Genomic DNA, 25,933 nt, shown 5'->3' on the forward strand with positions numbered 1-25,933 from the left:
CAAAAAACTAAAAATAGAGTTGCCATATGATCCTGCAATCCCACTTCCAGGCATATATCTGGAGGAAACTATAATTGAAAAAGATACATGCACCCCAATGTTCACTGCAGCACTATTTCCAATAGCCAAGACATAGTAACAACTTAAATGTTCATCAACAGATGAATGGATAAAGAAGATGTGGTACATATTACAATGGAATACTATGCCAGAAAAAAGAGTGAAATAATGCCATTTGCAGCAACATGGATGGACCTAGAGATTATTATACTAAGTGAAGTAAGTCAGCAAGAGAAAGACAAATATCATAGGATATCACTTACATTTGGAATCTAAAATATGACACAAATGAACATATCTACGAAACAGAAACACTCACAGACATAGGAAACAGACTTGTGGTTGCCAAGGGTGGGGGGTGGCGGGGTGGGGGAAAGGATGGATTGGGAGTTTGGGATTAGCAGATGCAAACTATTATACACAGAATGAATAAACAACAAGGTCCTACTGTATAGCACAGGGAATTATATTCAATATCCTGTGATAAACCATAATGGAAAAGAATATGAAACAGAATATATATATATATATATATATGTATAACTGAATCACTTTACTGTACAGTAGAAATGAACACAACATTGTAAATCAACTATACTTGAATAAAATAAATTGTATATTAAAAAAATAAAGAGAGCTAAAGTTAAAAACATTAAAACCATAAATGCCATTTTTCCTAAGTCAAGATTCCTAAACTTTGGCTAGAAAAATGCAAGAAGTAAACTATCAAAATACAGATTAATAACATCAAGAATTATATGAAGTATCTGTACCTGATTTGTCCTGTAGTTCATCTAGTCTCTCCCCTCTTTCTATTACCTTTGTAATATTTTCTTGCATGACATCAATGACTTCATCCACCTGGTTCTGAACACTAGTTTAAAAAAAAAGATTAAAAAATAATGCATTCTTCTTTTGAGAATTTTACAGTTTTTGAGACTTTCATTAGACATGATAGAAAACAGCAAGTTCTCAGAGTTATTCAACTCTAAAATGTTTAAGTTTAAGGCTTGTAGCAACAGTCCTTCCATTTGTGGGCTTGATTACTCAGGCAATTAAAAGACAACATGATACAAATAAAGTAATATTTAACTTATAGTTTATTCTTAACCCTGTTTCTTCAAATTAAATATACTGTCAGAATGCTTAGTAACTGCAGAATTTAGCCAAATAGCTTGACTCTATGTAATCCGTTTCATTTTCTTTTCAATAGGCCACTGAGGCATCACATAGACACAGCTATAAGCTACTTTTGCTATACATATAGTTCACACACTAAGGCTAACAAAAGTTTGCCCAGGTATGTTAGAAGCCTATGAAAAATATTCAGTTTCCAAAATGGAAAGGTACAGTATGCTCTAGGACACTAAGGCTCAGTGGGTATAACTCTTCACAGCTCATCAGTTTCCTCTTAAACAGGGTTTAAAACAATGAGCAACACTTGGGAGGGTTTTCAAGCACCCACGAAGGAGCAAAGAGGAAACATTTTTGGTTGTTCTTCAAAATGAAAATATGATTTTCTTCTTTATATCAAGTGATGAGAGCCTGTTCCAACCAAACTTCAGACTGTTCAGTGAAGATTTTTTTTTTTAATAAATTTATTTATTTATGGCTGAGTTGGGTCTTTGTTGCTGCGCGCGGGCTTTCTAGTTGCAATGAGCAGGGGCTACGCTTCGTTGTGGTGCGTGGGCTTCTCATTGCAGTGGCTTCTCTTGTTGCAGAGCATGGGCTCTAGGTGCATGGGCTCAGTAGTTGTGGCGCATGGGCTTAGTTGCTCCGCGGCATGTGGGATCTTCCCGGACCACGGCTCAAATCCGTGTCTCCTGCATTGGCAGGCGGATTCTTAACCACTGCGCCACCAGGGAAGTCCCATGTTCAATGAAGATTTAAACTAAATTCAAAAATTTAATAATTGGACCTCAGCTGCCTACTCTCACTCAGAAGTTACCCCCAGAGTACATAAACATAGAAATGATTAAGTGTCTAGTTTTCCTCTGTTGCTTCAATCATTTGACAAATGTCTAGTTTTCCCCTGTTACTTCAATCATTTGACAAAATGTTACCTTAAATTAGTTTATGGAATAAGTCATGCCAGAGCAATATTTAAAAGGAGAAATAAAATGAACTCACAGTTCTTATAACTCAAAAACTGTTTAAAATATAAAAACTGTTTAAAGTGGATTACTAGCAACTATAAGTAGATATATGTTTTAAATAAATAAGGATATGCAATTATTCTTTCTAGTCAGGGAAGTGTATCAATTTATCAAATATCACCTAGGAAGCTTTTAAAAAAATTTCACAATACACATCTCCTCACTGCCCCTCTACTCTATAGTGAGTTGGGAGTAAGGCAGGACATGTGTAATTTTGAAAAAGAGTTCTATCCCTTCCCTGCCACGAAGATATATCTTCAAAAAGTTTGCTTTAAAAACAAATGAAGGCCCATTTAGACACATACGGGTTCGTAAGAAGCATCCTCAGATTCAAGTAGAATTACTACGTTTGATGATAGTCACCCCCCCTCCCATGTTAAAAGCACCCACTGATTATCCACACATAGACTTCAGGGTTCATCATAGCTTCCTAGAGTTCTGTGCCTCTCACACAGTATTCTACTAAACTGTATAAAACTGAAGCACAACTAAAGTGGGACATGGAGAATTCCCTTCTGCCCACACAGAGCTGAAAGAGCCCCCACATGTCTAAGAGGTCTTGTTGCAACTCCTAAGCAGACAGCTAAAGATGTAAAATCTTATACAAGAACAATGGCACAAATACTGCAGCAATTTATTCAATAAATAATTAAGAAGAGCTTACTATGTACTGTTCTAGGCACTAGGAAAACAATACTGAACGAAGCAGACAATAATTCTGGCTCTCATGGAACGTATGCTTAAATGTGCAATGAATGCACTTCATTAACCTTCAGAGTTGTTTAACAGTCTGTGTCTAACCCATTACTGTATATTGTTTACAGCATTTAACACTAAGCGAAAGTATTTATTTATTTACATGCTTATTTCCTGTCTCTCCCCATTAGAAGGTAAGTTCAACAAATGCAGAGACCTTGCCTACTTTGTTCACTTTTGTAGCCCCAGTACCTGTAACATTGCTTGGGAAAGAGTATGCACTTAATACTTAACAGCTGAATAAGTGAACAGTTTGGGTATAAGTCCTGCAAAGCACATCCAGCTACTTAAGAAAGAGTTATAAGGCAGATATAAGAATGTAGAGGTCTCCATTTAACTATAATGGAAGCAGAGCTATTGTTTATCAAGGGCCAATCTTGAAATTCCTAGGTAGTTATTTTCCATCATATGCAAGAGATAATAGCCTAAAGTAAGGTGCAGCACAGTGGAAATGGACAGAATGTACGGCAGCACCTACACATAATCAGATTATAGCTATTATGGATATTAATATACCTATACTACATGTGATTTTAAAACAAAACCAAAATAACTGAAGGAATCATTATGGTCCCAGAATCCCTATAAGCAAGACTCCATGAATAATACAGGCAGATTAATTGGAATAGAATTCATAAAATTACAGATTAAGTCTTACTAGATTATGATAAACCTAGGGGTATTACCTCAACAACATGACACACATGTAATCTCTATGGCTAATGGAAACCACCCAACATTTTAATTTTTCCTGCCAAGTGATTAATAAATTATTGTTACTTTCTCCTTCACATATTACTATCCACTGGTATAACCCTCTTAATCCAGCTACTGTATAACTGTCATTCAATCTTAAGATAACGGAACATCTCATGACTGTGCTTCTATATTTCAAGATATTTTCATGCCCAGAACACAACTTTTATAGAAAAAAAAAGGAAGAAAATCATCTACTTATTTACTTTAATATAAAGGATAATTTTTAAAAAAACAAGTGGAAGGGGACCTCTCTGGTGGTCCAGTGGTTAAGACTCCACGTTCCCAATGCAGGGGGCCCAGGTTCGATCCCTAGTCAGGGAACTAGATCCCACATGCCACAACTAAGAGCCCGCATGCCACAACCAAAGATCCAGCAAGTTGCAACTAAAGATCCTGCATGTGACAATGAAGATCCCACGTGACGCAACTGAGACCCGGCACAGCCAAATAAATAAATAAATATTTTTTTTAAAAGTGAAAACATATTTCCCCATGATTTCTTACATTTTCATAGTAGTTACAATACTTTGATTTCTACTTTATGTTGGTCTTATCCTCACTATTATACTGTAAATGCCTTAAAAACAGAGATTGTCCCACTCATCTGTTTCCCAGGTCATGTGAAATGTGCCTAGTAGAAAATAGGCATTCAACAAATATTTTCTGATCTGAATTAAGTATTTCATTTATTCAAAAATATATATTAAGGAGTTATTATTATCCTACGCATTGAGGATACTGATGTGAATGTTTTGATCCTCAGCAAGATTACAGTCTAGTGGGGAGCACTGGTAGCTACGATTATATTACCATATGTCAAGTGCCATAATGGAAGGAAACACATGGTATCAGTCGTGCAGCCTAGATGAATCCAGCCTGGACCAGAGATGGCATCAAGATCCTGCTGCTGAGTTTTGAGAGGTTAAGAGTGAACTGGGCAGAGTAAAAAAGGTCATGGATGGTGGGAAAGTTCTAGGCTAAAGGAATAACAGGAGGGGATATTTCAGGAACCAATGATTACCTGGATATGGGTGATGGAGCTGGGGCAAGAAAAGGGTAGAGAACTTCTAGATTTATAATTTGAGCAACTGAGTAGATGTAGATGATGGTCATTAACTGAAATAGAAAATTAAGAACTCAAAGAAAAAGCAAGTTTTTGAAGGAGGGGGTGGAGATTTATTTCCTGTTAGAGTCATATAGTAGAGATACCATTATATTGAGATATTAGAGATATCATTTCCTGTTAGAGTCATATAGTAAAAGAAAGGACACAAGAGAGAACATACCCAGGAAAATATCAAGACATGTAGAGAAAAGACATTTTAACATTGTTTTAGTAATTTATTTATTTATTTTTGCTGTGTTCGGTCTTTGTTTCTGTGCGAGTGCTTTCTCTAGTTGTGGCAAGCGGGGGCCACTCTTCACCGCGGTGCACAGGCCTCTCACTATCGCAGCCTCTCTTGTTGTGGAGCACAGGCTCCAGACGTGCAGGCTCAGTAGTTGTGGCTCACGGGCCTAGTTGCTCCGCGGCATGTGGGATCCTCCCAGACCAACTCGTGTCCCCTGCATTATTAGGCAGATTCTCAACCACTGCGCCACCAGGGAAGCCCTTAACATTGTTTTAAATCCTGCTTAGAGTCTGACAGCACTTGTGTTCCTGAGATGTCTCTATTCTAATTATCACCACTACAGGGAAGCCGCGTGGTATAGTGTAGAGAGGCCAGGCTCTGGACACAGACAGATCTGGGTTTGCAATTCAGCGTTATCACTTACTATGTATGTGGCTTTGCAAGTCATTTTGCAAGCCTCTTTGAGCCTCATATTTTCTCACCTTTGAAATGAAGATGATAATCTTTCCCTTATGAGAATTAGATGTGACAAGTGTGTTTTAAACACTTAGCACGGTTCCTAACACTTAGCATGTGTTTAATGTCAGTGTTCTTCCATTAAGGAAAAAAAAAGCTCATGCTCTGCAACACACACTCATCTGTTATTTTATAAAGAAAATATTTATTTTCACAGTTAACACCCCCATCTTGTGGCCTCTTAAGGTACTGTTGACAAAAAGTTTTAAATATGTGCTGTATTTTTGCACATATATATATACACACACACACATACATATATACTATATGTAGTATATATGCTGTATTTTTGCAATTATATATATACACATATAGTATATATGTACATATATACGTATATATGTGTATATATGTGTATCTGTTCATCATAGAACATTCCTTGGGGGAATAAAGTTAAACTTGCTGGACCAAGGCTATAGATAGGAGATTTCCTACTTGTGGCAGAGAATGTCTACAATTCATTGGAGTGGCATTTATAATGCTACTATTTAATTTAAAAGCAAAGGAAACATTCCAAAGAGAATCATAAATTTTTTATATAGGCATGTGACTATTTAAAATCTTTCCCAAAAATCTTCCCTGAAAAGTGACATTGGAATACTAAAGAACCCATTAAAAGGACCTACTGTATCAGCACAGGGAACTATATTCAATATCTTGTAACAACCTATAATGGAAAAGAATCTGAAAAAGAATACATATATATGTACAACTGAATCACTGTGCTGTACACCTGAAATTAAACATTGTAAATCAACTTATACTTCAATTAAAAAAAGAAAGTGACACTGGGCATTTTTGTGGGATTAATCTGCTATCAACATGTCAGTCAAATGCAGACAAAGCAACAATGTTGCTGATCCACACATCAAAAAAACACCCTGGGGCTTCCCTGGTGGCGCAGTGGTTGGGAGTCTGCCTGCCGATGCAGGGGACGCGGGTTCGTGCCCCGGTCCGGGGGGATCCCACGTGCCGCGGAGCGGCTGGGCCAGTGAGCCATGGCCGCTGGGCCTGCGCGTGCGAAGCCTGTGCTCTGCAACGGGAGAGACTGCGGCAGAGAGGCCCGCGTACCGGGAAGAAAAAAAAAAAAACCACCTTGTATGGAAACGTTACACATTAAGCGGTGACAACACACCTTAAAGAAACTCACCAGTGCTCCCAATTTTAGTTACTAAACAAATGCCAGGAATCTGTCCTTGGGCAAGTAGCGTAGCAGGTTGTGCTCCACCATTTGGGGCCACTTTGGGCACATGCCTGAGTCATGCCCTGGTTAGATAAACACTCATGGGGTTGTGCCAAAGGTTAATTTGTGTGTTTTGATGACTGACCATTTTCTGAGTACGTATGATAAGCCTTCAGCTCTAGAGTAAGAGCCATTACACTTCCTCAATAGTGCCTTACTGTTCTAAAATTCTGTGATCACCAACGTTATTATGGTAATTTAATATGCACATATACACATTCACGTGCATGTGTGCTTGGCACTTACTAACACAGACATATCCTGCAATGCCCACTCTGTACAACTGGCACTGGTTTTGTACAGCTGTACAAAACTGTACAGCTGGAAAGTCAGCTGACTTTCTGTACAGCTGGAAAGTCATACTCAAAAGACTCACTGGGCCACACTCAGTACCAGGCTCACTCTGCAGAGGATGTCAGACAGGAAATGAAGCACATTGGCAGGGAAAAAAACAGGTGTGTCATCAGTGGAGTCCTCTTCTCCTGTGGCAGCTGAGGTATATATGTGGGTGGATAGAGAAGTCACTCTGGCTCAGAAGGGCAACCGTTCTGCCATGGCATCCTCGCAAACTTGAATGCCTTGTGATCCTTCCAAAGATGAGGATGAGTGGCTTCTGAGGCCATCTCCCACTCACCTCCCCATCTCCCCTAGGAGACTGTCATGAGACAGTTTCTTATCACCTCCCAGGTTCTGATGACATATAAGGCTTTCGGCAGGATATACCTGCAGACTATAAAACCACTTAGCTGCAGGCGAGAACTGGCTCCTTTGTAATAGGGCATCTCACTTTTCATACTGTAGCCACCTGGACCCCTCTATTTTGGTATCATCATTTTTGGTGTTTAGGACAAGAACCCAGGGAGCTGGCACCTTTGGCTACTCTTCCTTTGACAATCTATGTGAGTAATAAACTGTCTGAATCTCAGTGGCTCATTGTATCTTTACTGGCTGAATCAGACACTTGAAGCAGCAGAGACTCTCTTCTGCTGGCCTTGAAGAAGCAAGCACTGTGGGTTGTACAGGTGCAGGGAAGTGCATCCTGTCAACAACTACCTGAGCTTACTCAGGAGCTTCAGATGAGATCAAAGCCCTGGCAACACCTCAATTTCAGCCTTGTGAGACCCTGCAGAGGGCCCACCTAAGCAGTGACTGAACGCCTGACCCATGGAAAACGTGAGATGATGAATGTTTGCTGTTTTAGGCTGCTAGGTTCAGGGTAACTTGTTATACAGCAATAGAAAATGAAAACATCCCATTTAGTAGTCAAATCAATTTGTTGGTACCTTGCTTCTGTATTACAGAATCCATTAGCTAGGATCAGGATAAATGTGGACCTATTTCTTCACAACAACCACTACCTGACTAAAGCCCAAGTATCTAATGAATAACTTTTTTCTTTTTTAAACTGTGGTTTATTATTTATTTATTTATTTTTGTCACATCACGCAGCATGAGGGATCTTAGTTCCCCCAAGAGGGATCGAACCCATGCTTCCTGCAGTGGAAGCGTGGAGTCTTAACCACTGGACCACCAGGAAAGTCCCTCATCAATAACTTGATATCCCATTACAGTACCCTTCCCACTATGTGCCATCTATATCCAGACTTAGGGTAGCAACTACCCCTCCTTAGATCCTGAACCTGGGCCATTCAGTTTATCTTCCAGTTTATCTTTTATAGCTCGGTACGTTTCCGGGCCTATTTCACTGCTCCATTCATTCCTTCTCCCTTCTTGCCAGGACTCATATGATTCTAATGTTAGATACATTCACTACAGCATTATCCACCAGCTACCATCAACAATATATACAGAAAAGCTCTAAACTGAAAATTAATGAGCCATAAAACTTAGATCAATAAATGGATTAGGATAAGTAATAGATATGAACAAATTCTGGAAGTATATAAACAAGATACTGTACTTCAGAAAACTAAATCTATTATATTACTTTTATTATCATGCTGAAAATGGGAATCAAGCTATAGATTTAAAACCAAAATAGACCTTGAGATTATGCTAAATAAATGAATTTGATATATAATAATTAAATTAAGAAAACCAACAACCAGGAATTGCATCTCCTTAGCTATAATTAAGAGGTAAATTTGTGAAAATGAAAAGAATGACTGGGTTTTTACAACCTAGTAGTAATATTAGTCTACATCAAGGCTCAGCAAATTTTTCTGTAAAGGGCCAGACAGATAATAGAGAGTTTAGATTTTGTGGGCCATAAGGTCTCTGTCACAACTACTCAAATCTGTCACTGTAGTTTGAAAGCAGCCAATATATCTATAGGAATGGCTGTGTTTCAATAAAACTTTACAAAAACAGGTGGCAGCCAGATTTGGCTCATATGCTGTAGTTTGCCAACCTCTGGTCCTTGTAGAAATATGATAATCATTTAAACAAATGAGCGTCTCACAAACTTACTGCTTAATTTTTTCATTTCTAGGTCCAAATCTTGGTCCAGATGGTCCCCTTCTGAAAACAAAACACCAAGTACATATTAATGAGAGCATTAAAACAAACCCCAAAACAGAAAACACACACACTTGCTGAATTCTAAACATGGATCATTTATCATAAGGAACCACATATTACTGGTACTGATGGAACCTAATGATATTTAATCATGTCTGTACTTCACTGGTACTTAGTGCAGGCCATCACAACTTAATTCTTCTGAATGTTATCACTTTTAATATAATTGTTAGTTATACACAGGTAGTTTTAATCATTAAACTCTGAAATACCATAAAACTAAAGTGCCAGTGACTATGAATAACTTTATGATCAATTATAGAACACTAGAAGTCCAACTACCTTGAATTTAGGCTCTAATGAAATGCTGATTTGGGGGATGGATGTAGAGAAAAATCCATTCAAAACACTAAAATTTTTCAAGTATGTTTTTTGATTACTCATCTTAAAACTTAGCAACATAACTAAAGGGAAATTTAAGAGTCTATGTAAATATTAACATTTCTCAAATTATTATCTCTCCATTATAGTCGAGTGTGGTATCATTTAAACCAATCCATTTTAATAATCTAAAAATTAAAATTTTTTGATGTTTTAAGTAATTTTCCATCTTCTGATGATAGAAAATAAGGTATAAACCATAAAAATCAAAAAAGAATAGGTTCTGTACCAATTAAACACTAATTTCCCATTTCCCCCTCCTCCCAGCCCTTGGCAACCTCCGTTCTACTTTGTGTCTCTATGAATTTGATTACTCTAGGCCTCAGATAAGAAGAATCATGTAAAATGTATCCTTTTGTGACCAGCTTCTTTCACTTAGCATAATTAATGTCTTCAAGGTTCATCCATGTTGTAGCATGTGTCAGAATTTCCTTCCTTTTTAATACTGAGTACTATGCCATTGTATGTACATACCATATTTTGTTTATCTATCTTTCCACTGACGGACACTTGGGTTACTTCTACCTTTTGGCAATTATGAATAATCCTGCTATGAACAGGATTATTGTTCATAATAATCAACAGGTGTTAATTAATATATATATATATTTTTTTGCGGTATGTGGGCCTCTCACTGTTGTGGCCTCTCCCGTTGCGGAGCACAGGCTCCTAACACACAGGCTCAGCGGCCATGGCTCACAGGCCCAGCCGCTCTGCGGCATGTGGGATTTTCCCGGACCAGGGCACGAACCCGCGTCCCCTGCATCGGCAGGCGGACTCTCAACCACTGTGCCACCAGGGAAGCCCGTGTTGATTAATTTTTTAAAAATTATTTCAGAAATTTTATTAGCTCTGTCTCCCTTTCAATACATAGACAGAACCACAGGGTGTGGTAGTGTGCCGGTTTTGTCGTCAGGCCCTTTGGAAGATGTACAGCATTATTTGGGAGTGAACCTCCAGTGTACAGTTAGCCTGAAAAGTTTTTGTTTCTCACTTACATTCGGGTGATCACTTGTTTAGCCAAAGCATCTGACCTTTTCAATACTGAGTCCTTTGTTGACAGGTAGCTGTTGCTCTAGTCTAAGGCTTCTCACTGTAATTGGCACTATGAGCAATTAGCTTTTTGACTCTGGAAACCTTGTTACCTGTAGGAAATTATCTTCCCACTTCATCTGACTTTCCTGCCAAAAATGATACTATTTCCTGTTATTGGATTTGATTTCCATCCTGCAGTCTCTTTTTGCCAATTGCTTCATGGCTGTCAATTACTTTTTATAAAATGTTTTATACAATGTTTTTTATTTGGGGAAAAAAAGCCTCTATAAAAAACTCCACAACATTATAGCAAAGTGGGAGGTAAATGTTTCCTCCCAGGCATACCCTTCTGGAGGTATGAGCCTCCAGAGAAAACTCCTGCAACAATATGTCATCCTTCCTGACTTTGCAAATAAAACCAAGGCCCTTTCTAATCAAAACTGCAAAGGACTGACCAGGTTAATTAATTCTGACAGAGCATCAAGACAATCCAACAGGGAAAAGATAATCTTTCCATCAAATGGTGGTGGAACAGTTGGATATCCATATGCTCCCTGGCCCCCCCAAAATGATCCTTCACCCTTAACTCAACCATATATAAAAAAATTAACTTATAATGGATTATAGACCTAAATGTCAAAGTCAAAACAATAAAACTTTTGGAAGAAAACAAAGAAGAAAATCTTAGAACCTTTAGGTTTGGCAAAGATTTCTTAAATAAAAACAATGAAAGGAAAAATTTAATAAACTAATTTCATCAAAATCAAAACTCTGCTCTTCAAAAGACACAGTTATGAAAATGAAAAGATTCAATTACAGACTGGGAGTAAATATCTGTAAAACATATATCTGACAAAGAACTTGTATCTTGAATATGTAAAAAACTCACAACTTAATAAGACAAACTTAGAAATGGGCAAAAGATTTTTAACATGTACATCATCAAAGAAGATATAAGGGGCTTCCCTGGTGGCACAGTGGTTAAGAATCCGCCTGCCAACGCAGGGGACATGGGTTCGAGCCCTGGCCTGGGAAGATCCCACATGCCACGGAGCAACTAGGCCCTTGAGCCACAACTACTAAGCCTGTGCTCTAGAGCCCACGAGCCATAACTACTGAGCCCATGTGCCACAACTACTGGATGCTGCGCGCCTAGTCCCCATGCTCCACAACAAGAGAAGCCACTGAAACAACAAAGAGTAGCCTCCGCTCGCCGCAACTAGAGAATGCCCGCACACAGCAATGAAGACCCAACATAGCCAAAAGTAAATAAATAAAAAAGAAGATATAAGGATGGCAAATACACACAAAAGATGTTCAGCATAATTTGTAATTATGGAAATGCAAATTAAAACTGTATGGGATACCACTATACACCCACAAGAGTGGCTAAAATTAAAAGACTGACCACATGCAGTGCTGATGAGGATCTGGAGCAACTAGAACCCCCATACAGTACTGGTAGGAATATAAAATGGTACACAACTTTGGGAAACAGCTGTAAACATACACCAGCCATTCCACTCCTATTTACCCAAGAGAAATGAAAGCATAAGTCCACACAAAACCTGTACATGAGTGTTTATGGCAGCTTTATTTGTAACAGCTAAAAACTAGAAACACCCCAAATATCCATCAATAAGTGAATGTGTGAATGAATTGCAGTATGTTCATACAATGGACCACTACTCAGAAATAAAAAGAAACAAACTATTGATGCATGCGACAACATGGGTGAATCTCAAAATAATTATGCAAAGTGAACGAAGCCAGTAAAAAAGGCATACTGTATGACTCCACTTCCAAAAAAAAATCTAGGAAATACAAACCACAGTGATAGAGAGCAGATCAGTGGCTGCCTGGGACTGGGAGAGTGACAGATTACCAAGAGGTTTGAGGAAACTTTTGAGGTGATGGCTATGTTCACTATTTGAATTTCATGATGATTTCACAGGTGTACAGTGGATATGCCAAAACTCTTATTGTACACTTTATATGTATTTTATTGTATGCCAGTTACACCTCAATAAAGCTGTAAAAAGAAAAACAAAAAACTTACAGAAAAAAGTCCTCTTCTTCATCTGAATCATCTTCCAAAAGATTTCTCTGTCAAAAAAAGAAAAAGACTTGAGTTTTTAGATTCCAAGGGGCTTACAAACTGTCAGGGGCAGAGTAATGAAACAAGTTCTATCCTGGTGAAATTTCTTAACTCCAAGCTTCCAGACACAGGAAAGAGTAATTACAGGTGCTTCACTGGAAGCTAAAAGATATGGAACCACACTGCAGACTTTCTAAGAAAATGCTTATAAGCCTGGAATCCTTTGACTGACCACAAGGTAGAGAGGTCACTGAAGCTGGCATGGGAGTAAGGGATGCAGGCAATCAGGGAGGGGCAAGTCCTTCCTCCTCCCCCTGCTTTCCAGTCTCTCTCTATCAGCAGAACCTAAGAAGAAGCTGGGGGCAAAGGAGAAATGTAGCTGCAGAGTCCAACCCTAGCATCAGAGAGAAGAGTATAGAAGGTACGTTTGGAGCTGAGAGACAAGGGTTTATTAACTGGCACAGTCCACCTAACAGCTACTCGGCCTATGAATAGCCCTCTACACATATTTGAACTTCCAAACAAAAACAACTTTATACTTTTACCTTATAAGATACAACTGTTTTTATTAAAATGAGGAATGTCTCACCTTCTACCCAAAAGGGGAAGAGATAAAGTTCCAAAAGGAGGCTGAAGAAGAGCAAAACCCAGACCTTTTCAGCATGCAAGAACTCAAACAGTATACAACTTGTAGGCCGAATAATGGCTCCCCATAGATGTCGACATCCTAATCCCCGAAACCTGTGAATATGTTTCCTTGAATGGTAAAAGGAACTTTGCAGAAGTTATTAAATCAAGGATCTTGAGGTTGGAAGATCAATATAGTGGGCCCAAAGTCATCACAAAAGTACTTAAAAAAGAGAGAGGCAGAAGTGTGTGTGTGTGTGTGTGTGTGTGTGTGTGTGTGAGGGGGGGGGAGGGAGGGAGGGACAGAGGTTGGAAGATGTCACCCTGTTGGATTTAAAGATATAGGAAGGGGCATGAGCAAGGAGGTCAGGCAACCTCTAAAAGTTGGGAAAGGCAAGGAAAGAGCTTCTTCCCTATAGTCTCCAGAAGGAACATGGCCCTGCCAGTGCCTTGATTTTATCCCAGCAAGATCCATTTTGGACTTCTGGTCACCAGAACTGTAAGATAATAAATATGTGTTGTTTTAAGTTTGTGGTAATTTGTTAAAGCAGCAACAGGAAGCAAATACAACACCCATGTACCTTTTCTGAAGTAACTACTTAAGGAATTACACCAGCTAAAAAGAAAATTAAATCAGAACAAAGATCTTAAGATGGAGATTGACATACTCAGTACATCTAATAAAATGTGTGGTCAAATCTAGATGGAAGGGCTTCCCTGGTGGCGCAGTGGTTGAGAGTCCGCCTGCTGATGCAGGGGACACGGGTTCGTGCCCCGGTCCGGGAAGATCCCACATGCCACGGAGTGGCTGGGCCCATGAGCCATGGCCGCTGAGCCTGCGCGTCTGGAGCCTGTGCTCCGCAACGGGAGAGGCCACAACAGTGAGAGGCCCGCATACCGCAAAAAAGAAAAAAAAAAAATCTAAATGGAAGGTGATTGTGAACTATAACTTGAAAGAGAAAAATGCATAATATAAAGAAAAATTCTACAAGAATCTAAAACTTTTCTCACAAAACCCAAAAGCAGGAAGTGGAGAGTAAAATGAGGAAGTTAAAAGCAAAGTAACATGCTCATCTTGGTGGGGAGAGGAGTGGAGAAGTGGGAAGAGGCCTAGAATGAAAAAGTAGTGTGGAGGGGCATAGTTTTTGGCATGTTGAGAGAGAACACAAATTTAAACATTATTGTTAACATATAAAGTTAATTAAAAATAGAGCGGGAAAGAGAAAGAAAGGGAGGAAATTTTTAACTGCCTAGTGGTCCTGGGGGCAGGGAAAAAGTGAGGAAAAATAATCCATCTAGCTAAAGAAGTTAGGGAAAATAGGGAAAACATAAGAAATACAATGAATATCATTATCTCTATATATTATAACAAATAATACACAAAGAGTAAGAAAATGAAAAGAGAATGTGTTCAATATTCATTTAACAACTATGTCTGAGCATCTTCTATGTACTAGGCACTGTTCTAAGTACCAAGCATCAGCTTTGGACAAGACAGACAAGGTCTGAACTCTTACAGAAAAACACCTGATGGTGATGAATGTTATGCAGAGAATTAAAACAGTGATGGGATAAAAAGTGACAGGGTGACTAAATAAGATTAGGCTGTCAAGGAAAATCATTCTTAAAAGGTGAAATTTAGGCTGAGATCCAAACAATAACAAAGAGCCAACCAAAGATCAGGGTGAAGAGCATTCACTGCCAGCAGAGGGACTAGCAAGTGCAGAAAAAGTCCAAATATATCAGTTACCTTAATAGATGTGAATGGTTTGAATGCTCCTACTCAAAGTAAAAACTATACATGATTAGAGTTCAAAAAAATTGCAGCCAATATGTTTATAAGAAATTTACCTAAAATAAATGTCAAATAAAGGATGAAAGAAAAAAGAGAGATGAAAGAGATATATTATCAAATTCTAACAAAAAGAATGTTAGAGTTAGCAAAAGTAATATAAAGAGATTATTTTAGGACAAGCATTAAACAATCAAATAAGATTTTACAATGACAAAATGCACAATCCACCAAGATTTAATAGCAACGAATGTTTATGTGTAACAATATAGTTTCAAAATACATAAAGCAAAAGCTGCTCAAATTATAAGAAGAAATGGATACATTCAAAAATCATAGGAAAAAAAAAATCATACGAAAGCTTTAACATATCCTTCAAAGATGGAGAAACCAGGAAGACAAAAAAATAAATAATCCAGAACTGTGTACTCAGCAAATGTTATTTTCAAATATCCAAGAAATGAATAAGCAATAAAAGAATTTTAATAAATAGCCCAAACTAGAAATTACACAGGCCACATTCTCTGGACATAATGCAATGGAAATTAAAACAAATAAAAGGAAATTTTAAAACACTCTTCTGTTAAAATGTTAAAAGGTAAATGCAAACCTAACAAACTACTTAGAAATCAATGACACTGGGGACATTACAAGACAAAATCTGTAGAGTATGGTCACAGCAGTACCTAAAGGAAAATGTGACCTTAAATCCATTTATTTATGAAATTACAAAGCCTGAAAATATATAAAATAAGTATTTAACTATTAAGATGAGTAAATTATTCCTAAGTCACAAACAACCCCAGAATTTCTAAAGAAAAAAAATTCATGAATTTGATTACATAAAAATTTAAAACATAAAGAACATACAATATCATACACAAGGTTAAATGGCAAGTAACAGGCTGGGAAAGAAATCTGCAACATAATTTCAGACTAAAGGGTCTGGTATCTCTCTTATATAAAGATCACTGACAAATTAGTAAGAAAAAGACACATTATAGAAAAATCATCAAAGAAGAGAACTAGACAATTCCTAACAGAAAAAGAAATGGCCAATGACCACATGAAAACATGTTCAAAGTCAATAATATTCAGGAAGATACATTACTTCCTTCAACAAATATTTCTAGCTAATAAGTAACAATCATTACATTTACAATACAGTTTATTTACCTTAGAGGATGATGATACTAAAGTGTGTTTATTATAGTTGCCCAATGAGAAACACAATGAAAACGAGTGTCTTTACACTTATTCACTGAACAAAAAAACACAAGAGCTAGGGATACATTATCAAAAAAGGGTAATGAGATACAATGAGATGTCATTTCACACCCACTAGGCAGATAATAACAAGTGTTGGTGAGGAGAAATTGGTGGTGAGGAGAAATGTGGAGAAATTAGAACTCTCATACACAGCTGGACGGGAATATAAAAATAGTGCAGCCACTCTGGAAAACAGTTTGGCAATTCTTCAAAAGGTTGAACATAGAGTTACTATAATACCCAGTAATTCTACTACTAGGTATTTACCCAAGAGAAATGAAAACATATGTAATGAAATGAAATGAAAATAAAAACTTGTATGTGAACATTCATAGCAGTGGTATTCATAGTAGCCAAAAAGTGTAAATAATCCTAAATGTCTATCAACTGATGAATGAATAAAGAAAGTGTAGTATATTCATATAGTGGAATATTATTCAGCAATAAAAAAGAATGAAGTACTGATACATACTACAACATGGATGAACTTTGAAAACATTATGCTAAGAAGCCATTTACAAAAGACAACATAGTGTATGCTTCCATTTATATAAAATGTCCAGAATAGACAAATCTATAGATTTGTGGTTGCCTAGGGCTGAAGGGATGAGGAGGACGGGGGATGATTGCTAAAAAGTACAGAGTTTCTTCCTGGAATGATGAAAGTGTCCTAAAATTGATGGTGGTGATGGTTGCACAATTTGGTACTAAATACTAGTTACTAAAATCCACTGAATTGTACACTTTTAATGAGTAAATTGTATGGCATGTTAATTATATCTCAATAAAGCTGTTATCAGAAAAGTGTTACAGGAAAGAGGAACAAAATTTTTAAAAGTTTTATAAAAGTAATTTATAAATTCTTAGAACCAATCAGTTATCAAATTTCATGATCTGATAAACATTCAAAAGGAGGACTCTATTTAAACAGCCAATTTTTTTTTCAATTCTGCTATCTAATATCCTATTTTTACAATAAATTGCGGTAGTATTCAACCAACAATGTAAAAAGAAAGTGCCACAGTTATGGTCTTAGAAGTAGAACTGATTGAAACTGTATATTTTATATTTTTGAGTAAATGAAGCTTATTCTAAAAAGTTTACTAGCAGTTAGTCTGTTGGTGGATTGTATCCCCCTTCAAGCAAAACAAAAACAGACACTGAATAAAGAGTTAGAATAAAGGGATGACAAATGATTCCTGTACTGTATTTCAAGATACTCCTAAATCATAAGATGTTAGACAGAGGTTCTAAGGTTGTGCAGAAAAGGAGCATGTAAAATGAAGTCAAACAGACTATCTGCTGTTTAAGGGCAGAGACCATGCCCTCTAGTTTTTAGCACAATGCCTAGCACATAGTAGGTAGTCAATAAACATTCGTTGCGTGAATCAGAAAATAAAGAATGGCAAGAAGATAGGAAGTGAGGGAGGGCTTTAGGTTGCTGGATGAAAAAGAATAGCTCTAGTTCCTTCCCTCAATAAATACTTATTGATTACTTATTCTAAAAGTAGCCTATCTACAATACTCATATCAATGTTATCTTGCAAAATGCTGCATAATTTCTAGATTTATACGATCCTGCACAGAATGTTCTGAAATAAACTAAAAATTGAACATTATATAAAAGCTACTCTGGACTCTGTGGCAACTGCAGGACAAGAATCCTTTATCTGCCATTCCAAAATCTAAAAAGTTCTGAAAACCAAGAGATTTTATAAGCTTTGGAGTGAAAACTCATTTGGAGGAAAATCTTACCTGAATTGATGTCAGCTAATTTATATACTTAATTAGAATAATCAGACATTCCACTGAGAAATATTAATATGTTTGGAGGTGCTGCTCTAGACCCCCAAAAGGCTCTTGTATAATGTGTACTAACTAGCTTTGTAAAATCTGAAAATTTCTGAGGAACTCCAACCACATTTGGCTCCAGAGTACTAAATAAGATATTGTGTATTTGTACAAAATTCCCTTTGAAAGACTAGAAAGAAGCTGGGAACATAATTTGGTCAATAATGGAAATAGAATTTGGTTGAGTCCCAATCTAAGTAACATATATTTTTTGATGTTTACTATGAAGAAAACAAATAGGATTCGAATATAGCCACAAATATTAGATTATTCTAAAACAAATTATTTACAAAGGAAAGAAAAGATATTTTGAATCTTTCTTTTTTAAAGATTAAGATTCTGAACTTACCCTTTCACTTTTCACAGAACCAGTGACATCATCATCATTTAGGTGGCGCTTAAACTTGGGAGGCATCTTTTTTAGTGAAGAAGTACGCTTTTACTTCTCAGCAGAATAAGTCTTCACCACCTTAAGGAGAAAATAAATTTCATCAGATTTGAGACTTTGGGGTATAAGCTAAAGTACTGAAAACAGCGTACAAGGCCCTATATGGTGGGGCCCCTCCACTTCTCTGACTGCAGCTGCTCCCTCTCACCTGCTCCACTCCAGTGACCCTGGCCTCCAAGCTAGGCCTCAAAACACAACAGTTAAAAAGAGAAAATGGAGGTAACTTGTAGAGAACACGTGGGGGAAATTAGCGAAAATATTTTTATAAAATCAAAGAGCAGCTTGTACAGGAGATGGGGAAAATTAGGAGGTTGTCCCCTTGCAAGTGAGACATCAAATGCTTAAAGATTTTAACTTGGAGTCAGAAGACGGCAGAACACTTCTAATTCTCTCACTTTTAGGGAGTTGCTTAAACAATGATTCTGTGTCCTCATCTGTAAAATAGTGATTTCTAGGCTTCTGCATGGAGTTGGGATGGTCAAATGAGATTAATACACACATGCAAAAACATTCTGTCAATTACAACGTCCTGTTCTAATGCAAACACTAGGTGCTCCAGGAAAAGGGGTAAGTTTGGAAAGTACTGGGTTAAACAAAGCCAGGTTTTTTGTTTAATTGGTTTGCTACAGAAAGTCTCACAGTCTTTTATATACTAATTTGCATTATGATTTTCCAGGAAAATGCTTGAATACGCAACATATTCAAAATTTTCTTGAGAAAAAGCTGACAAGCAAATACGAGTTTTCAGCATCTTGGACTAGAAGATGGATGAATAATAAGAATAGCTAAGGTGTACTGAATGTTTTACTATGTGTCAGGCACTATGCTCAGCGATTTACACACATTTTCTTTTACTCACTACAACACTCCTTCAAAGTAACCACAAAGAAACTAAGAGAAAACTAAGGCTTGGTAAAAGATAAGTAACTAATAGTGTTAGTCACTCTACTGATTGAAATATCAGAAACATAGGCCTAAATTATTAATGGCTGTGCATGATCCATTTTAATATTTATCCAATTAGTTGTCTATCAGGTTATACAGTTCTGTTCTAGAAAGACCACTTCCCTGTAACAATCCAGCAGTCCTCTTTCCCTTTCCACGAGAAGAACCTCTAAGATTTTTAAGTGTAATTAGACATTTGTTGGTTAATATCATACACTTAAAAAAGAATAAACAAGCCGAGTCCAGTTTCATAAACAAAATAAAGTAAAATTTTAAGTTGACTTCCCATCAAAACAAATTGATACACTTTGATAAGAAATAATTTTCCAAACCAGAAACTTAACCACTTGTAACAAAAACCAAATACTTGCTACCTAAGTAACAGCTCTAGAGTTCTTCATTCTACAATATTTCTGTCACGTACATCCAGCATCTGACCCATTTTATTCCTCATACTTTGATTTCAGAATAATTCATTCATGCAGAAATGTTACAGAATGCATGGAGAAACAGATGACAAAGTAAGCAACCGAAGAACTAGAGCTTTTAATTATACCTGTATTTTATGTATATTTTAAACCCTACAAAGGGTCTGCTTCAATATCCAAAAGCAAATAACAGGCCAACTTACATAACATCTTTATGAAATATACAGTAAAGTTACAAGTTTAATGATGAGCAAACCCAAATTCAGGTCCCATAATCCAAGAATCAGCTTCATGAAGGCAAGAAATCACTGTCTGACAAACATAAAAGCCATCAGCAAAGCAGCAGGCAGATTAATTAACTGTGCTTGAGGAAGCACAGGGTAAATGATGGTATTTGCACCAAATGACTAGTAGAAATAAACAATGCTCAGAAATTAGATTTATACATATTCTACCTAAGAGTTCTCCTGTACAAAATACATATGAATTCAGGTGTTTGTGTCTAGGTATATATGTAAATAAGAGAACCTTCATGATGTATTTCAACATCACCAATACATTTTTAAAATGTCACACACCATACGCTTTTTATGCCATCATCATACGTTTACAATTTCATGTATGTATTTTTTGAAGAGGCAGTACGTTCTGAATTCAATGGCTTTACAAGTAATAAACTTCTAACCTGTTGTTTAGCAAATGTTGGCTTCTTTTTTGCTTTATGCAAACAACAAGCACACCAACCCCCCTAGTATTTCATTTCACAAAAAGCTTGAATCTGGGCAGAGGCTTCCCTTTTCCCAGCCTGCGTTCCCTTTCTGACTCCTCTTCCTCATCTCTCATCAGCAGTCTTGGTTGGTGCAGTTTCACGGAAATAAGTGACTTGGATGGACACAGCCTGGAGATGTTATTCACAAAACCTGTCAAAGTGTAATGATTCACCTCACCTTCCAGTCATTATAAACACAGCGGGGTTGGTGCTCTCTCCCCCAAACCTTTTCATGGTGAAACAAATCCATCCCTCCAGCAAGCAGCTCCGTTCACACCCCCCCTCCCACCCCATCTGTCGCACCAGGCCACGTCCCCCGACATCTCCTAACTCTAGTCCTTTCTGTCCCAAGATCCCCACTCGCAGTCCGGGCTGCCTCCCACTCTTCTCCAATCTTCCCCAGCCCCGCCACTATTCTCTTCCCATTTCCCCAGAGCACCCTACAATTTCCATTCTTCTCCCCCTTAACCGCTCCCCATCGCACACCCCTGTCCTGGTCGCCCTTCCTCTGGGAACCCCCGGTCCGACCCCAGCCTCTTCCCACTCTGGGCTCCCTCCACTGCCCCCGAGGCCGGTCCCCCTGCCCGACGCGGACGTTGGGGGCGGCGGGGCAGGGACTTCGTCTCCGTTTCCTTTCTCCGCACATCACCCTTTCCCGTCGGGAACAGGCGGGCGGCCGTACCTGAGTCTCCCGGAGAGCTCCGGGCAGCTCTCCGGGGCGGGCAGGACTGGGCGGGCGGAGGAAGGAGTGGGAAGCGGAGGAAGAAAGCGGGGAGGGGGAAGACAGTAGGCGCGGACCCGGCGCCTGCCGCTCCGCCGCAGCTGCACCCCCGCTCATCGAGCCGCTCGGCGCTCCGCAGCCTGGCGCCAGGCGGAGGGAGCGGGTCCAGGCCGCAGAGATCGTCGAGGGAGTCGATTCCCCCCTCCGCTCTCTACCTAGAGGCCCTAGCGGACGCGAAGTTTGGATCCCCGGGATGATTTTGTGCTTTAAGGGAGGGACAACAGCCGCGGGCTCCCGAGGTCCCAAGCGGAGGTCGGAAGTTCAGGGGAGGTGGTGGAAGCTCTGAGAAGTCACGCAGGGTGGGGCGCCTTAGGGCTTGCTCCTGGCTGGGGTTGATGAGGCCTTAATAACGTGGTGCTTTGTGCCTGGTCCATTCCCCGGGCTAAGGAAGCCTAGCAGAAAAATGAGGATGGCTCGAAGCCTGACGACCGGCTTCAGCTCGTCTTGGGCCTTTTCTGAAGTAAGGAGATGTGTGTGATCCCTTGTTTATAGCATCAGAGTTAGACTGATGAGAGATCTTCAGGAGAGAGATCTTCAGGGTTACTAATCCAGGCTCTTTATTTTAGACATTAGGAATCTCTCGTCCAAAGAGATTTACTTGACGTTGCACAGCTAGTTGGACAGGTTTGGGACAAGGACTCATTCTTTCCCCTGTATGCAGTAGAGTTCTAACCTAAAATAACCGGGTCCAGACACCACGCAGACACCAGAGCCTTCAGATTTCAGGTGGGAATTCACTCTTGCACGTCCATTCCACTGTTCTCTTGACACCGCCTACCTCCCCTCCCCCCAAGTTAGTAGCATATTTAAGCCTGCAGTGGCTGGGCATAGTAATCCAAAACAATTCCAGTTTCGTTTTTGCTTTCTCTTGTTTCTCTTATTTATCCATTCCTCCCACACACGCCCCAGCTGGATTGTTTTATCATTTTTTTCCTATCCATTTTTTTGCTACATGTCATTTCTACTAAATATCTTTGGGTCCTTTGTTTAATACAGTGTTTTGATTTAGTGCATATTTAAGCCAAACAAACACTAATTGAATGATACCTTGGCTAGGGCAATGACTCTCAAGTTAATTACATAGAGTTGAACCACCTGGAAAGCTTTAGAAATGGATGCCCCCGCACTACTCTGAGATTCTGATTTAATTGGCCTGCGATGTTGAGAAACAGTAAGCCATAGGTTGTCAATTGAAGCTTCTGAAAGCCTGATGTTAGACTCGCTCATCATCTGTGAGTCCACTACTCGGATCCAGGTTGACTTGGACTGAAATAGTCCACCTGGAAGGGAAGTTGCTTATAGTATGTTTCTCTGCTTGGGCATGATGATGAGACTACCCATCCACAGATAACCCAGAAGTTTTTTGGTTTGTGTTTTCCTGTCCACAGTTGACTTTATATCTGCATATCTGCTTGCTATGGCTGCTTCCCTGCATTGGTGCCTTAGCCAGTTAGAGCTTTAGCCAGTTACAGCCTCTGCCCTTCTTACAGAACAACTTAAGGCAATATGATTATTGAGCTGTACTGGCATGTCATTGCATAGCTTGCATGAATAAACCATTCTTTTTGTTTTTTTTAACCATAGTTCTTTAGTTCTGCCAAATATTTCGGTATAATTGGTTTGGGAAGGGCTAATGCAAGCCTCACCCTTTAATCACCTGAACAAAGTCTCTGACTATCCCCAACATTTCTGAAAGCTTAGAAAATATCCTTTTACAGTAATATGAATCAGATATACCAGCTATCCTGAAAGAATATAAATAGCACTGGATGTAAGGTCAGAATGGGGTTCCAGTCTCACCAATTTGAATTATTTGATTATCTCCTACCCTATTTTCTTTCTTAAGCTCCAATTATTCAGATGTTGGTCCTCTAATTTTCTTATTCTCTTTCAATTTTAGACCTTCACCCTTAGTGGGGCCTAATATCGTCCTCGCCAGAGATCCTTTGTTCTTTCTTTTCAGAGATCCTTTCTTCGAGGACTAAATCTCTGGACTTCTGATTGATTCTTAAATAGGCTTTCTATTATTCCTTCTGTTTTTAGCCCACACCGTGCTCAGAGGTATCTGGTGCTTTCAATTCCCTTATGTGGGGTTTAGCTGTGTGAATTAGGTTGCTTCATGACCTGCTTAGGATTCCTGTCTCTCAAGTTGGCTAAGATAATTGCCACTAATTCATATACTTTCCAGGTTTCAATATTTTGTTGCTATTATCTTCTCTCCCATGAGGCAGAAAAAAAATACAAATCAGTTATAAGCCTGTGAACAATTGTTCAACATCAGTCAAAATGTAAATCAAAATAAACAATGAAATATCATTTTTAATCTATCTATTTTTATCTTCCTTCCTCCTGGGAAGGAAGGAGTTAAGCAGCAGATCTACAATCAGTGCTCTCCCTTTAGAGGGAAATACTCCTAGGAGAGCAAGCAAGCATGCAAATCTTAAAAGTATGGTAATAACAGACTTCCTGGCTACAAACTAGTATTTACTAGCAGGAGAGTTTGTATCTATTGAATTCCTTTAGCAAGATGTCCTTGGGCTGGGATTGATTATAGAGACCAATTGTTGATCAGTTAATTTAAAAAGTCAGTTAAAGCAATAGGTCATAAAAATGGCAGATATACTTTCACTTTTAAATTTTTGACTCAAATGTGTAATTATACATTCACTCACTAATCTTTGAAGTAGGACTAAGACCTTTTATCTGAGCCTGAATCTGTTTGTTGGAGCACCTCATTGTTTTTATTATAAATTACTTTGTTTACATTTTTTTTCTTCAAAGCAGAGCAAGAACTTAAAGACACATTTGAAGCAATTTGAGTGCCAAGTCAATCTAGATTTTGTACAATTTTTTCCCAAAGTTTTACAGATTTTTCTTACCCATATCTTGTTCTATAGTAATTTATTTGTTGTTCACCTTCATCAATTTAGTTTTCATGGAAACAACTTTTTATTGGTATTTCATTGGTTTGAACATTTAAATTCCATAAGTATAATAAGAGGCATAAATATTTTAGGTTACAAATACAAATTGACTCTTTTGCGGTACGCGGGCCTCTCGCTGCTGTGGCCTCTCCCATTGCGGAGCACAGGCTCCGGACGCGCAGGCTCAGCGGCCATAGCTCACGGGCCCAGCCGCTCCACGGCATGTGGTATTCTCCCAGACCGGGGCACGAACCCGTATCCCCTGCATCGGCAGGCGGACTCTCAACCACTGTGCCACCAGGGAAGCCCCAAATTGACTCTTGATAAGCATACAGCTCAACTGTTTTGGTGAGGAAGTACACAGGTATATCATATAGCTAACCTGTTAGCCTCTAACCTGTTAGTGCTCAGAGGGCCTTGGTGTTATGTAAATATAATTAGCTTGTTTTACTTTTGATTTTGAAAGAATCTCAGACTTACCAAAGAATAAATACAAAGAACTCTTGCAAACACTTTATTCAGATTCACTGGTTAACATTTTCTGATGCCAGGCTCCATTCCTCATTGAATTTCATGGCTCACAGTGTGAATAATAGTGAAAGAGTTCTCTCTCCTAGTAGATGAAGGAACAGAGGGCCAGAAAGTATACTCGACTTAACTCAAGGGGGTTGTTAACATTTCACTTCATTTGCTTTATTCTCTCCCCACCTCTTTCCCCACCTAAGTATTTAAAAGTTACATAATCATGCATCCTTACCCCTAAATACTTCAGTGACTATTCCTAATAACAAGAACATTCTCTTCATAACTATGATTCAATTTTCAAATTCAGATAATTTAACATCAATACAATACTATTTTCTAATAAAGCTTCCATATTCAAAGTTTGCCAATAGTGCCAGTTGTGTCCTTTGTGGCAACAGTGAGTACAGTTCACAGAGAGAATGTACAGTAATGAGTAACAGAGCAAGTGGGTTAAGTGGAGTCTGGTTTTTAAAGATAGACTCTATGGTAGTTTAATTTTTGTTAAAAAATATGTAATAAAATGGAATGTCCCCTATGCTTTCCTCATGGAATGTTAGATCTAACATTATAAGATAGACTCATAGAGATGCTTTGTTCCTCTCCTAACTTCTTGTTTATTGATGTGACATGTTATAAGCATTTTATCTCGGAGAAGTTGCCTCCCACAAAGATGGCAACAA

General features: G+C 38.4%; 1 protein-coding gene across 5 annotated transcripts in view; it reads right to left on the reverse strand.

Moving 5' to 3' along the window:
• Nucleotides 1–25,933, reverse strand: part of VAMP4 (vesicle associated membrane protein 4) — a 40,948-nt gene that overhangs the window by 7,534 nt on the left and 7,481 nt on the right. Inside the window, exons 1-6 of one of the 5 annotated variants that reach the window (XM_067728641.1) lie at nt 21,706–21,886; nt 21,091–21,174; nt 18,783–18,902; nt 12,856–12,902; nt 9,270–9,320; nt 834–934 (exon numbers count right to left, since the gene is read on the reverse strand). In XM_067728641.1, the coding sequence (XP_067584742.1) occupies nt 834–934; nt 9,270–9,320; nt 12,856–12,902; nt 18,783–18,848 (265 nt within the window). In that variant the 5' untranslated portion in view covers nt 18,849–18,902; nt 21,091–21,174; nt 21,706–21,886. Of the gene's footprint in view, nt 1–833; nt 935–9,269; nt 9,321–12,855; nt 12,903–18,782; nt 18,903–20,939; nt 21,175–21,509; nt 21,615–21,705; nt 21,887–25,933 lie in introns of those variants that run through there. The other 4 variants (XM_067728640.1, XM_067728643.1, XM_067728642.1 and 1 more) reach the window with 4 other exon arrangements.

Source organism: Pseudorca crassidens, chromosome 2 (genome assembly GCF_039906515.1).
Source record: "Pseudorca crassidens isolate mPseCra1 chromosome 2, mPseCra1.hap1, whole genome shotgun sequence".
Lineage (NCBI taxonomy): Eukaryota > Metazoa > Chordata > Mammalia > Artiodactyla > Delphinidae > Pseudorca > Pseudorca crassidens.